Below are 15830 nucleotides of genomic sequence, written 5' to 3' on the forward strand. Positions count from 1 at the left end.
ACCAAGAAACTATGAAGCCAGATCCACTAGCTACCAAGCCATCTCAGCTTTAGAACTGAGAGGTTGGATGGCTTGGGAAAAAATGCTAAGAATTTCGGTTCTCTCCCCTAGGTGACATCAGAGACTCCAAGAAGCTAGGACGCTACACTGCAAAATAAAAAAGCAGCAGATCAGAAAAAAGCAATCTTTTGGTAACATGCACTTATCATCTCCCTCTTTGCTGAAATTTAGATGCAATATAACAGTGATCAAGACCATGGATCCTGGAGCCAGACCGCCTGAATATAAACCCCACTTCCTCTACTTACTAGTGGCATGACCCCAGGCAAGGGACATAAGTTTTCTGCCTTAGCTTCCTCATTTGCAAGACGGGGATGACGATGTCTATCTCATTGGGTTTTGTGAAGATTAAACAGCTGATATATTGGAAAATGTTTACAACAGTCAGTGCTGTGTAAATGTTAGCTATTTTTAATCATAAGCTTTCTATTCAGTTGTGTAGAAGGTTTGGTTCATGATCCCATTCTTCCTGTACATACAGAAGACAAAAGGGAAGAGAAAACTATCCTAGACCACTCTATAAAATCAGTAGGCTAACAAAAAACCAGCCTAATGCCCATGTTGAGGATGCTAAAAAAAAAAAGTGTCTCATATGCTTACTCATCCAGTGTTCCAGCAGTCATGGAAATTCATCAGGGCACCATCAGCCCCAGTGACCAATGCATTAACCTCCATTGGTTAATGCCACCAAATTAAAAGATAGCCAAACCAAGGCTAGCACATCCTTTGAGAAGACAGCAGAACTCAATTTGGGAATAAGCTCTTGATCAGTTAAAAGATCATCTGGACCAGGCATGGTGGCTCACACCCGTAATCCCAGCACTTTAGGAGGCTGAGGAGGGAAGATTGTTCGAGCCCAGGAGTTTGAGACCAGCCTGGACAACATGGAGGGAGACTCTGTCTCAAGAAATTTTTAAAAATTAGCCAGGTGCAGTGGCATGCACCTGTGATCCCATTTACTTGGGAGATTGAGGTGGGAGAATCACTTGAAAACAGGAGGTCAAGACTGCAGTGACAGCTGTGTTCATGCCACTGCACTCCAGCCTGAGTGATAGAACAAGACCCCTCCCCCTCTTTTTTAATTAAAAAAATGTAATAAAATAGAGACGGGGGTTCTCCCTGTGTTGCCCAGGCTGGTCTCGAACTCCTGTGCTCAAGCCATCCGCCAGCCTCAGCCTCCCCAAGTGCTGGGATTATAGGCCTGAGCCACCACACCTGGCAGAGACTCTGTCACTAAAAATAAAAATAACAGGCTGGGTATGGTGGCTCAGGCCTGTAATCCCAGCACTTAGGGAGGCCAAGGCGGGTGGATCCCTTGACGCCAGTTCAAGACCAGCCTCGCCAACATGGTGAAACCCCATCTCTACTGAAAATAGCTGGGCATGGTGGCACATGCCTGTAATCCCAGCTACTTGGAAGGTTGAGGCATGAGAATCACTTGAACCCAGGAAGGCAGAGGTTGCAGTGAGCCGAGATCACACCACTGAACTTCAGCCTGGACAACAGAACGAGACGCTATCTTTAAAAAAAAAAAAAAAAAAAAAGGCCGGGTGCGGTGGCTCAAGCCTGTAATCCCAGCACTTTGGGAGGCCGAGACGGGCAGATCACGAGGTCAGGAGATCGAGACCATCCTGGCTAACCCGGTGAAACCCCGTCTCTACTAAAAAATACAAAAAAAAAAAAACTAGCCGGGCGAGGTGGCGGGCGCCTGTAGTCCCAGCTACTCGGGAGGCTGAGGCAGGAGAATGGCGTGAATCCGGCAGGCGGAACTTGCAGTGAGCTGAGATCCGGCCACTGCACTCCAGCCGGGGCGACACAGCGAGACTCCGTCTCAAAAAAAAAAAAAAAAAAAAGTTTTATTAGCCGGGCGCCGTGGCTCACGCCTGTAATCCCAGCACTTTGGGAGGCTGAGGCGGGCGGATCACGAGGTCAGGAGATTGAGACCATCCTGGCTAACACAGTGAAACTCCGTCTCTACTAAAAAAAAAAAAAAAAAAAATCATGTCCTGAGCAGTGTTTTCTTTTCTTTCTTTCTTTCTTTTTTTTTCTAGTAGAGACAAGGGTCTCACATTGCCCAGGCTGGTCTTGGACTCCTGGGTTCAAACAATCCTCCTGCCTTGGCCTCCCAAAGTGCTAGGATTACAGGCATGAGCCACCACGCCTGGCCCTGAGAAGTGTTTTATACTTTGGTCTTCAGCTATGTCTGTGTGTGAAGGTGATCTTATAGTCAGTAGTATCCTTAGATTATTGAGCTAATGAACAGGCGTATTCAGTATAAACTGTTTCACACTCACAATCCCTTTAAAACTCTCAAATAACCCTATGAATTAAGTATTACCTCCTTTTTAATACTTAATTCATAGGGTTAAGATGATAAAATTGAGGCTTGAAAGATGACTCTGTCCAAAGTCATATCCAGGAAGAGAAGGATCTGGGATTTGAATGCAAGTCTATCTGACACCAAAATATATACTGTATCAACTACCTCTTACCACCAAAAGATAAACCAGAACACACTCCCCAGAGAGGTGAAGATAAATAGGACAGAGTATACAATATGTTGACATTCTTAGAGAAAAAGAGTTAAAATAAAAATCTAAGGCATTGCATTTGTTTTTCTGAAAAGGAATCTGTAGACTTAGCCCTAAAGTTGTATGTTACTTCACTAATTTACATTTAATTATATTCCAGATCTAGAGAGACAAGCACCTCTTTGTGACTAATTCCACACTAACAAAAAGAGAACAGTATGTGTAAATCTGAGAAAAAGAGTGCCACAGCAAACTGAAAGCACAAACACCAAAGAAGTCATATGTGCCATTGCACTCCAGCCTGGACGACAAAAGTGAAACTCTGTCCTCCCCGCACACAAAAAAGGAAAAGAAAACAAGAATCTGCATTAATTAAAATGGTCACCTCATCTTAAACAAATCTAACATATGAAAACAGAGATTCGCATAATAGGTAAACCAGTTAAAACTCATGTCCCAAAATAGCATATCAGTAAAAAATAGTACAATAAGACAACAATACAGTAATATTATTTATTTTAATTTTTTTTTTTTTTTTTTTTTTTTTTTTTTTTTTTTTTTTTTTTTTTTGAGGTGGAGTCTCACTCTGTCGCCCAGGCTGGAGTGCAGTGGCCAGATCTCAGCTCACTGCAAGCTCCGCCTCCCAGGTTCACGCCATTCTCCTGCCTCAGCCTCCCGAGTAGCTGGGACTACAGGCGCCCGCCACCTCGCCCGGCTAGTTTTTTGTATTTTTTTAGTAGAGACAGGGTTTCACCGTGTTAGCCAGGATGGTCTCGATCTCCTGACCTCGTGATCCACCCGTCTCGGCCTCCCAAAGTGCTGGGATTACAGGCTTGAGCCACCGCGCCCGGCCTTTATTTTAATTTTTATATTTATTTTTTTGAGATGGAGTCTCACCCTGTTGCCCAGGCTGGAGTGCAGTGGCACAATCTCGGCTCACTGCAAGCTCCGCCTCCCGGGTTCAAGCAATTCTCCTGCCTCAGCCTCCCCAGTAACTGGGACTACAGGTGCCCACCACCACGCCTGGCTATTTTTTCTGTATTTGTATTAGAGACAGGGTATCACCGTGTTAGCCAGAATGGTCTCGATCTCCTGACCTCGTGATCCGCCCGCCTTGGCCTCCCAAAGTGTTGGGATTACAGGCGTGAGCCACAGCGCTCGGCCTATAATATTATTTTAAACAGCAAGTTCCCTTATAATTGATATTAATCCAATTGAAAACTTTAATTCATATACAACTTTTCAGTGTCTCAATTTGAAAATCCAAATGCTAAACCTACTTGAAATTTTCGGCCAGGCGCGGTGGCTCACGCCTGGAATCCCAGCACTTTGGAAAGCCGAGGTGGGTGGATCACAAGGTCAGGAGTTCGAGACCAGCCTGGCCAATATGGTGAAACCCTGTCTCTACTAAAAATACAAAAATTAGCCAACCATGATGGTGGGCACCTGTAATCTCAGCTACTTGGGAGTCTGAGGCAGGAGAATCACTTGAACCCGGGAGGCGGAGGTTGCAGTAAGCTGAGATCGCGCCATTGCACTCCAGCCTGAGTGACAGAGCAAGACCCTGTCTCAAGAAAAAAAAAAAAAAAAAGAAATTTTCAAGCAAGATAGATTTTAGCTTAGGCCTATGTTCACAAGGAACATTACATGGGAAATGCTATAGAGAATGTGTGAAGAAATATGTGAAAAGAAGGAAGAAGTGGAAATAGATGAAAGTTCAAGGTTGAAGATAAAATACAAGGTCACTGAAAGAAGCAGGAAGGAGAAATAAAGTATGCAGAAAAAACAGTGCTGGTGGCATTACTCCCATGTCACAAAGGGTATCTTTCCCAACTCACTCCATTTTGCAGTGGTAGGATATTCTTCCTCATCTAAGTTTTGGAGTTGGTATAATGAAACAAAAATTAATCACAAACTAAAAGTAAGCATTCTAGCAGGGAAAGCCTTAACTCACAACTAAAGAAAACAGAGCATTTACAGGAGAAGCAGAATGATGTAGGATTATTCCTAATGAAATAGTATATAGGCTGGGTGTGGTGGCTCATGCCTATAATCCCAGTACTTTGGAAGGCCAAGGTGGGAGGCTCGCTTGAAGCCAGGAGTTCAGATCAGCAAGGGCCACATGGTAAGATCCTGTCTCTACGAAAAATAAATATTAGGGCTGGGCACAGTGGCACATTCCTGTAATCCCAGCACTTTGGATGGGCTGAGGTGGGAGAATTGCTTGAGCCCAGGAGGTCAAGGCTGCAGCAAGCTGTGATGGTGCCACTGCCCTCCAGCCTAGGTAACAAAGTGAGATCCTGCCTCAAACAAAACAAAACAAATTAGCTGGGTGTTGTGGCATGTGCCTGTAGTCCTACCTACTCCGGAGACTGAGGCGAGAGGATCACTTGAGCCCAGGAGTTCAAGGCTTCAGTGTGCTATGATCACACCACAGCCTGGGCAACAGAGCAGGACTCTGACTCTTAAAAATAAAAACAAAAAAAGAAGCTAAGAAAGAAAGAAAGGCTGGGCGCAGTGGCTCATGCCTGTAATCCCAACACTTTGGGAGGTCAAGACTGGTGGATCACTTGAGGTCAGAAGTTTGAGACCAGCTTGGCCAACCTAGTGAAACCCCGTCTCTACTAAAAATATAAAAATTAGCTGGGCATGGTGGCACATACCTGTAATCCCAGCTACTCAGGAGGCTGAGGCAGGAGGATCGCTTGAACCCAGGAGGCAGAGGTTGCAGTGAGCTGAGGTAGCGCCACTGCACTCCAGCCTGGATGACGGAGACTCTGTCTCAAAAAAAAAAAAAGGAAAAAAAGAAAAAAAAGAGAAATACATATAAATGAGGCAGCTAGGTGGGACAATCGTGCCATTCCCAGTGAGACTGGAGTTCTCATAAGACCCATGGGGGTCATAACAGATCAAATTCCTGTAGAGGAACCATCCCTGACCAAAGCAGCAGACCAATGACTCAGGAAAATGATAAAATGGTTCAATTTCAGTTCTCCAGTCCCCAAAAATCTGGAATTGTTAGGTATGGCTGGAGAAAAAAGCTACAAGAGGGAGAAGCTCAATCCTGACTTCAAACATTTGGACTCTAAATTGCTTTCAAGACTGAATACCGAAGTTCTGTTCAGCCCTTCATGGTGATTTGCAAGACAGTTCAAATCTCTGCAGTAATCCTATACAAAACACTTTCTCAGAATATCTGGGGATACACAGGATTTTGAGAACACTCCTCCATTATGCATACATTAGAAATGGTTGGTGCCGTTATCCCACACCTTCTTTACTTGCCAAGCTTCCCACGGAACCTCCAACTCAGAGATCATACTCTGCCCTCACAACATACCCAGTACCTGGACTTCCAGGAATCAGAACTTCTGCCCCTTCATGTGGACCTTACTTTTTTGTCACGTCTTGGGTTGTCTTAAAAAAAAATTTTTTTTTAAAAATAGAGTTCGTTTTTCTCTCTCTCTCTCCTGTCTTTCTTCTCTCTCTCTGTCTCTGTCTCTCTCGTACAGGCTGGAGTGCAGTGGCGCAACCTTGGCTCACTGCAACCTCCGCCTCCCGGGTTCAAGCAATTCTTGTGATACAGCCTCCAGAGTAGCTGGGATTACAGGCATGCGCCACCACACCTGGCTAATTATTTTTTTGTATTTTTAGCAGAGATAGGGTTTCACCATGTTGGCCAGGTTGATCTTGAACTCCTGACTTCAGGTGATCTGCCTGCCTCAGCCTCCCAAAGCACTAGGATTACAGGCGTGAGCCACCGCGCCCGGCCATGTTTCCTCCCTTTATATGGCTTTTTAAATAAATCACTTACGTTGCCAAACGTTCTCATTGGGCCATAACATTGTACAGTCAATCTTATTACTCAACGGCCACATTTCAGGTAGTGACTACTCACTCCTTAGAGTCCTGCAATGACTCCCCTCCCCTTTTATTAATATTTCCCAATAACTCCCTTTTAATTATCAATTAGGCTGGGTGCAGTGGCTCATGCCTGTAATCCCAACACTTCGGGAGGTCAAGGCTGGTGGATCACTTGAGGTCAGAAGTTTGAGACCAGCTTGGCCAACCCGGTGAAACCCCGTCTCTACTAAAAATATAAAAATTAGCTGGGCTATACAGCAGCTTTTTCTACATGGAACCTATTATACTTCAAGGGAGTACAGGCAATGGTAAGTCAAATAGGATGCTATGCCTCTTCTCTAAAGGGCCTAGGCCGGTATGGTGGGTGGCTCACACTTATAATCCCAGCATTTTGGGAGGCTGAGGCAGGAGGATGCTTGAGCCTAGGAGGTCAAGACCAGTATGGGCAATATAGGGAGACCCTGTCTCTACAAAAACATACAAAATTAGCCAAGTGTGGTGGCACACACCTGTAGCCCCAGCTACTTGGGAGGCTAAGGTGGGAGGATCGCTTGAGCCTGGGAGGCAGAGGCTGCAATGACCTGAGATGGTGCCACTGTGCTCCAGCCTGGGTGACACACACACACACACACAAACGATGCATCTTCAAATATATGTGACCTAAATGGCATCCATACAGAATAAGCGGTTTTTAAAAAGAATGATGTAGAACTAAAAATTCTAATATAGTAAGATATTCAAGATATGCTAAATACAGAAATCAAATTGCAGGTCATTAGCATAACATGAGCCCATCTGAGTGTGTGTGTGCGCGCGCGCATGTGACGGGGGAAATTCTTTGCAATGATTACCTCTACAGAGTGGGACTAAGAGGTAAGGGGGTAAAGTTATACAATACTATTCTTTATAGTTTGAATTTATCATTTTGTGTATTACTTTCATAATGAAAAAGCTAGTATAAAATTTTCACTTAATTGAAAGGATTATTAGTGAACATATGCAATGTTTTAAAGCAAACTGAATAATTACAATGTTCTATCACTATGCCAGTTCTTACCAATTGTACATCACTGGCACAATAAAAATTTTTTGTAGCTAAAGAAAGCCTAAGAGATTTTTCTGGTAAATTTAAGGATCTATAATTACAAAGCTGTATAAGTTCATTTCCATAAATTTGAAGACTACTCTAAAAAACCCTGACTTCAGGTAAAAATAGTTAAGTGTAATTTATAGTCAATATATTAATGAAGGCCAGGCATGGTGGCTCATGCCTGTAATCTCAACACTTTGGGAGGCCAAGGCAGGAGGACTGCTTGAGGCCAGGAGTTCAAGACCAGCTTGGGCAACAAGGTAAGATCCTGTCTCTACAAAAAAAAAAAAAAAACATTAGCAGGGCTTCGTGGTGTGTGCCTGTAATCCTAGCTACTTGGGAGGCTGAGGCAGGAGGATCACTTGAGCCTGGGAGTTTGAGGCTGCAGTGAGCTATAACTGTGGCACTGCACTCCAGCCTGGGTGACAGAGGGAGATACAATTCTTGTTTTGTTTTCTTTGAGATGGGGGTCTCACTTCATCACTTAGGCTATAGTGTAGTGGCATGATCACAGCTCACTGCAGCCTCCAACCCTGGGCTCAAGTAATCACTGCCATGCCTGGCTAATTTTTTTAACTTTTTGTACAAATCGGGGGGGAGGGTCTCACTTTGCTGCCCAGGCTGGTCTTGAACTCCTGACCTGGCCTAAAGTGATCCTCCCATTTTGGCCTCCCAAAGTGCTGGGCTTACAGGCATGAACAACTGTGCCTTATCTATATATATAATTTTATGCATCATTTGCAGTAAGAGTCACAAATGCACAGATTTGGAAGAAACCTTAAAAGTCACCTAGCCTTGGGCCAGGTGCGGTGGCTCAAGTCTGTAATCCCAGCACTTTGGGAGGCCAAGGTGGGTGGATCACAAGGTTAGGAGTTCAAGACCAGCCTGGCCAACATAGTAAAACCCCGTCTCTACCAAAAATAGAAAAATTAGCCTGGCATGATGGTCTGCACCTGTAGTCCCAGCTACTTAGGAGGCTGAGGCAGGAGAATCACTTGAACCCGGGAGGCGGAGGTTGCAGTGAGCCGAGATCAGGCCATTTAACTCCAGCCTGGGCAACAGAGTGAGACTCTGTCTCAAAACAAAAAAGTCACCTAGTCTTGGCCAGGCACGGTGGCTCACACCTGTACTCCTAGCACTTTGGAAGATGAGACAGGAGGATCACTTGAGCCCAGGAGTTCAAGACCAGCCTGACAGGCAACATAGTGAGACCTCATTTATATATTTTATTTTATTTAAAAAAAAATTTTGTTTTGAGACAGAGTCTTGCTCTGTCACCCAGGCTGAAGTGCAGCAGCCTGATCTCAGCTCATTGCAACCCCACCTCCCAGGTTTAAGCAATTCTCATGTCTTAGACTCCCAGGTAGCTGGGATTACAGGTGTGTGCCACCATGCCCGGCTAATTTTGTATTTTTAGTAGAGATGGGGTTTCACCATGTTGGCCAGGCTGGTCTCGATCTTCTGGCCTCAAGTGATCTGCCTGCCTCAGCCTCCCAAAGTGTTGGGATTACAGACATGAGCCACCGTGCCCAGCTTCATTTCTATATTTAAAAAAAAAAAAAAAAAAGGCATCTAGTCCAACTTTCCTACCCAAACACCTAGACATACAAAAAATAAATAAATAAATAAATAAAAACCAATAGCAGCCTGCTGAGGAAAGAACTGAAGTTGAGTACCAGTACTAGGAATATATATGACAACCAGAAATGTCTCCTCCTCAAAATGGAGACATCTGGTAATCATTCACTAAAAAGCATTTTGGCGTAATATAACAAGTTGCTCAGGTAAGTTTTAAACAAGTCATTGACTTAATTTTCTGGTTTCAAAGTTTTCAATTTGTTTCAAACCAAGAGAAATTAGACCATGATGCAGACTGAGTTTAATGAACAAAAATCTCTGTATAAAAAACACTTAAACTTTATCAAATGCTTTAAACACACACACACACGCGCACACACACACGCACACACACACACACACACAAATCCAAATCCAATACACGATCTTAAAACATTATCTTTGTTTACCTCAACATAACCTGTAAAAGTATTTCCAGATAAAACTTTACAAGTGAAGAAAGAAAACCCATGATGTTACACTTACACACACACACAATCATTCTTAAAGAAGAACAAAAACGTGGTAAGAGTGTGAACAGGAAGGGAATGCATCTTTTTTTGTAAAGCTTATATTTAAAAACACAGCATGAGTAAAATAACTTCCTATACCAAGAGAAGATGCAGAGAGAGGAAACAGAAAGCAGGGATGAGACTAACTCATTAATAAATAGTTTGAGAATGTCATTCAAGAACAGTAAATTTGGGGAGTTACAGATAATCCCCAGTTGTCACCACCTCAAATTCTTTGATTCCGATAACTAATGACAATTAAAAAGCATATATGTGTTCATTTTTTGTAGGTCTTGATTTGTTCATTATTATTTAGGTGTGCTTTGTCTCTTTCAGTGGTTAATTCCTCAGTTCATACTCAGTGTTATGTCCTAGTTACCAGAAGGGCCACAGTAACAAGTGAAGTGAACACAGGTTATAAAGGGTGGCATTGGTGGTATGAGGAGGTGAATAAGGAGGGCCAGGTTGCCTGGTTTGGATTTCAGCATCACTGCCTGCCAGCTCCTGGCACCTAGCAAGCTACTTAGCCACTGTGTGTCTCCATTTCCTCATCTTCGGTTGGGGGTCACTATAGCACCTACTTCAGATAGTGTGATTAGGGGGTTAAACAAGATGGTCGGTCATTCAAAAAATTTATCACACTGCCTGGTCAATAGATGTTAGCTGAAAATATTAGTTGTGGTATTACAGGGGAACCAAAAGGAAAATTCTGTCTCTGTATTTCTCCTCACTGATAAAGTTTTCAGGGACAAACTATGGCAAAAAGCAGAGATACCAGTACATTTGAGACCAGTACAAAGAGATTGAAGATCTAGTCTTATGAATATAGATACCCATTTTTATATAAGAAAAAAATTACATGGCTCCATATCACAAAATTTAAGATCTTCCTGTTAAACATCACACAATTCCCATCATCATTATGCTCTACATACACTCTAAATTATGTAGAGTTTCTACTGATATTCCACAACAACAAGTCCAGAAATTTTAACTAAGAAACAGCTGCAGAACTGCATGTTGGACAGTAATCTGTGTGTGCCACAAGAGCTTGGGCCAACACAAAGGACCAGGATTCTGCCTCCATGGCCTGGACTCCTCCACACATAGTCAGATGAGTCAGGTTCTTGCAGACCTTCAAATCTCCATTCATATCCCCCTTTGAGAGGGCCATTTTCAGAGGTGAAGGAAGCAGCAGCCACTGGGCACGAAACACCGCACTCCTACTTCAGTATAATATGATAGCTATCGTTGGTTTCTGCTGTTAAAAAGAGAGAGCGAATCATCTTTAGTCACCTCCAAAACACAGCAGGAGAAACAAAGTATGGTAAGATTCTTGTGAGAAGGGGAAAAAAGGGAGGTGGAGGTTGCAGTGAGCCGAGATCACGCCATTGCACTCTAGCTTGGGCAACAAGAGTGAAATTCCGTCTTAAAAAAAAAAAAAAAAAAAAGAGAAAGGGGAAAAAAAAGAGCAGGACAAACAGCAGCATACTTACTCATTAGCACAGATTCCTTATAATAAATATGCATTACAAAAACAACATGCCTCAATTTCCTCATCTGCAATGGAAGATGGAAGAGAATGGCAAAAAGCCGGGCCAGGCACGGTGGCTCATGCCTGTAATCCCAGCACTTTGGGAGTCCGAGGTGGGTGGATCACTTGAGGTCAGGAGTTCGAGACCAGCCTGGCCAACATGGTGAAACCCTATCTCTACTAAAAATACAAAAATTAGCCAGACAAGGTGGCATGTGCCTGTAATCCCAGTTACTTGGGAGGCTGAGGGAGGAGAATCACTTGAACTCAGGAGGTGAAGGTTGCGTGCCACTGTACTCCAGCCTGGGCAACAAATCAAAACTCTGTCTCAAAAAAAAAAAGAAAAAAAAAGGCTGACTTACAAAAAGGAACAATCTCTAATACTGTCACTTTCTTTACCCAAATATGGTTACTTTCCCTATCTCTCCTCAAAGAAGTATGTACTTTGCCTAGTAGTAGTAAAGCTGTTAAACTACTTAGAGAAAGATGTTTGTCTTACTATTACCTTTCATTGTGTCCAGAATAAAACATGCTTCTTCCTGAAAGTTCTGTATCATCTGAAAAAAGCAAGAAAATTTGTGATTATTTAAATGAAAAATAACCCCTTTATATTCCTGTGTCCCTAAGGACTACATCCAGCGGGATTTAGATGGGAGGCTTTACAGGTCTCAAATAATGTATTTCTTGAGTATCTAGGATCGTAAAAGTTTTTTCCTCCCCTCCCCTGTTTGGTTTTTAAATATTAAAAAACTAAGCAGATTAGAACAGTTGTCTTAAAGCCTGGTATGCATTTCCCTGGGTTAACCCCAAGACTCTCCAAGGAGCACACAGACACTAATATACGCATACAGGAGAACTGACTTCCATGTCTTCAACTCCCATATGTGCTCTTTCCTAAAACCTCTTTAATTTTCCTTCCTCACTGTCCCTTCTCAAACTCCCTTCTCCCATTTTACAAGATAAAGGCATGAGTTTCACCCTCCCAGGATCCTAATAAGGTGCTCTGGCCCATGATGTGAAAGCTTCAGGTGGCAAAGTGGAATAGCAAAGGTGAACTCTAATATTAAACTAGGCAACAGACCCTTTTATGAGCCACATGGTTTCTAACTCTTTCCTTTCACCAGAATTAAAGAGTAACCTAATCACAAATTGTCATGTGATAAAGGATTCCAAATGATTTTTTGATAATATCACTATGTAATTTCTGGTATATAATTCTGAAGTATAATCTAATGACATTATCATTACAGAATTCCATCCATTCCTATCTGTCAATTTATGTGACTCAAGTCCCTCAGCATTTATATCTAGAGGTGAAAAACAGAATGGAATTGATGCTGAAATCCTATGTCATTCTAGCAATCAATAGGCAGTATTCACCTACAAAGGAAATAATTATGTGCAAAGGTACGACTAGGGATTGAAACAATTTCATCCAACTCATTCATAGATATACCTGTAATAATATTTTTCTTAATTTTTTTTTTTTTTTTTTTTTCTGAGACGGAGTTTCACTCTTGTTGCCCAGGCTGGAGTGCAATGGCCCCATCTCGGCTCACCACAACCTCCACCTCCTGGGTTCAAGGGATCCTCCTGCTTCAGCCTCCTGGGTAGCTGGGATTACAAGCACGTGCCACCACACCCAACTAATTTTGTATTTTCAGTGGAGACGGGGTTTCTACATGTTGGCCAGTCTGGTTTCAAACTCTCGACCTCAGGTGATCCGCCTGCCTCGGCCTCCCAAAGTGATGGGATTACAGGTATGAGCCACTGCGCCTGGCCTTTTTTTTTTTTTGGATGGAGTCTCGCTCTGTCACCCAGGCTAGAGTGTGGTGGCACAATCTCGGCTGACTGCAACCTCTGCCTCTCGGGTTCAAGCAATTCTCTGCCTCAGCCTCCCAAGTAGCTGGGATTATAGGCACCTGCCACCATGCCCAGCTAATTTTTGTATTTTTAGTAGAGATGGGGTTTCACCATCTTGGCTAGGCTAGTCTTGAACTTCTGACCTTGTGATCCACCTGTCTCAGCCTCCCAAAGTGCTGGGATTACAGGCATAAGTCACTGCACCTGGCCGGCCCTCTTAATGTTTAATAATTACTTATTAGGCCGGGCGCGGTGGCTCACGCCTGTAATCCCAGCACTTTGGGAGGCCGAGGCGGGCGGATCACAAGGTCAGGAGATCGAGACCACGGTGAAACCTCGTCTCTACTAAAAATACAAAAAATTAGCCGGGCGCGGTTGTGGGCGCCTGTAGTCCCAGCTACTCGGGAGGCTGAGGCAGGAGAATGGCGGGAACCCGGGAGGCGGAGCTTGCAGTGAGCTGAGATCCGGCCACTGCACTCCAGCCTGGGCGACAGAGCGAGACTCCGTCTCAAAAAAAAAAAAAAAAAAAAAAAAAATAATTACTTATTAAAACATGTAGCATATTTACATTATTTTAATCAACTGTATAATTATGATGATTCCATTCATAATTTTTAAATTTTTATTTAAAAACTTTGTTTCAAACAAATATAGTAGGATAATCAATAAAAGATGTTTGTGCATAAAAATATGTTACGGTAAGATGGCCAGGCGTGGTGGCTCACATCTGTAATCCCAGCACTTTGGCAGGCTGAGGTGGGTTGATCACTTGAGGCCAGGAGTTCAAGACCAGACTGGCCACATGGTGAAACCCAGCCTCTACTAAAAATACAAAAATTAGCCGGGCATGGTGGTAGGCGCCTGTAATACCAGCTACTTGGGAGGCTGAGGCAGGATAATCGTTTGAACCTCGGAGGCAGAGGTTGCAGTGAGCTGAGATCACACCACGGCACAACGGCCTGGGTGACAAAGTGAGACTCTGTGTCAAAAAAAAAAAAGTTACAGTAAGATAAAATTCAATGGGGGAAGTAAATGAAAATAAGAGTTCCAGGAAACAGAGGAATAGTACAAGAATTCTAACTTAAAGGAAAGCACAGTCGTGTTTTGTTTTTTTTTAATGGATGGTGGTGGTATTAAATCATTTTTGCATTAAGATTACATGGGATGCAATTAGAATAATGATGTAACCATTTCACTTAGAAATGTCATTATATATGCCCAGAAATGACATCTTTTACAACTATTTAAACTTTAACAAAAAATTTTAAGTCAGTCTGAAAATGTGCATGGGAATATGTGGTTTTTAAAATATTTCAGGGCGGGGCGTGGTGGCTCACATCTGTAATCCCACCACTTTGGGAGGGTGAGGCGGGCAGATCACTTGAGGTCAGGAGTTTGAGACCAGCCTGGCCAACATGGCAAAACCCCATCTCTACTAAAAATACATAAATTAGCCGGGCGTGGTGGCACGCGCCTATAATTCCCACTATTTGGGAGGCTGAGGGAGGAGAATCACTTGAACCCAGGAAGTGGAGGTTACAGTGAGCTGAGATTGGGCCATTGCACTCTGGCCTGGGCAACAGAGAGAGACTGTTAAAAAAAAAAATTAGGAGGAAAGCACGCAAAAAAGTATGAAACCCTCTGATCTAGAAAACAGAACACTCTGCCCCAGGAGAACTGCTCTTGCTCCATGTGCTGACAAATTAACCATCATCTGGTAATTCAACTGTACTGAAAAATCTACCTCATCACTGATGAGCACATGAATTCCTGTTGGCCCCTGCTTGTAAATCTGGCTGATCTGGCAAGGGGAAATGCTGAAAAGCTGAGCAATTTTTTCTGTCAATTCAACAGCTGTCAGTTCTTCTAGATAGATGGCATGGTAAACTGCAAAAGGGAGAGAGCAACAGGAGTCAGTACAAAGTTTGTCTGCTCTTACACATAACTTGATCACTAGGAATGTCCACTTTTCTGAAGGACTCAGAAATCAGACTGCCTAAGCTCAAACCCTGGCTCAACCACTTGCAGCTGTGTGACCTAGGGCACGTTATTTAACATCCCTAGGCCTCATTTTTCTCTTGTAAATACTAGAGATAACAGTAAAATCCTCCACAAAGAGGAGATATTAGTTGTAAATATTAAAGCATATAAAAAGTGTTAAGAATAGCACCTGGCTGGGCATGGTGGTTCACACCTATAGTCCCAGCAATTTGGGAGGCTGAGGCAGGGAGATCACTTCAGCCCAGGAGTTCAAGACCAGCCTGGGCAACATAGGAAGATCCCATCTCTACAATAAATAAAACAATTAGGTAGACGTGGGGTGCACACCTATAGTTCTAGTTACTCGGGAGGCTGACGGGAGAGAATCACTTGAGCCCAGGTGGTCAAGGTTGCAATGAGTCATGATTGCACCACAGTACTTCAGCCTGGGTAACTGAGTGAGACTCTGTCTCAAAAAAAAAAAAAAAGGCCGGGCGTGGTGGCTCAAGCCTGTAATCCTAGCACTTTGGAAGGCCGAGGCGGGCAGATCACGAGGTCAGGAGATCGAGACCATTCTGGCTAACCCAGTGAAACCCTGTCTCTACTAAAAATACAAAAAACTAGCTGGGCGAGGTGGCGGGCGCCTGTAGTCCCAGCTACTTGGGAGGCTGAGGCAGGAGAATGGCGTGAACCCAGGAGGCGGAGCTTGCAGTGAGCCGAGATCGCACCACTCACTCCAGCCTGGGTGACAGAGCGAGACTCCGTCTCAAAAAAAAAAA

General features: G+C 43.5%; 1 protein-coding gene across 4 annotated transcripts in view; it reads right to left on the reverse strand.

The window, feature by feature from the left end:
• Window positions 1–9407: 9407 nt before the first annotated feature.
• The window catches only part of TFCP2 (transcription factor CP2), an 83596-nt gene continuing 77173 nt past the window's right edge, over window positions 9408–15830 (reverse strand). For 2 of the 4 annotated variants that reach the window (XM_025402440.1, XM_025402438.1), the window contains 3 exons: window positions 14816–14958; window positions 11714–11765; window positions 9408–10932 (listed from right to left, as the gene is read on the reverse strand). In XM_025402440.1, the coding sequence (XP_025258225.1) occupies window positions 10898–10932; window positions 11714–11765; window positions 14816–14958 (230 nt within the window). In that variant the 3' untranslated portion in view covers window positions 9408–10897. Of the gene's footprint in view, window positions 10936–11713; window positions 11766–14815; window positions 14959–15830 lie in introns of all 4 variants that reach the window. The other 2 variants (XM_025402439.1, XM_025402437.1) reach the window with 1 other exon arrangement.

This window comes from Theropithecus gelada, chromosome 11 (assembly GCF_003255815.1).
Source record: "Theropithecus gelada isolate Dixy chromosome 11, Tgel_1.0, whole genome shotgun sequence".
Lineage (NCBI taxonomy): Eukaryota > Metazoa > Chordata > Mammalia > Primates > Cercopithecidae > Theropithecus > Theropithecus gelada.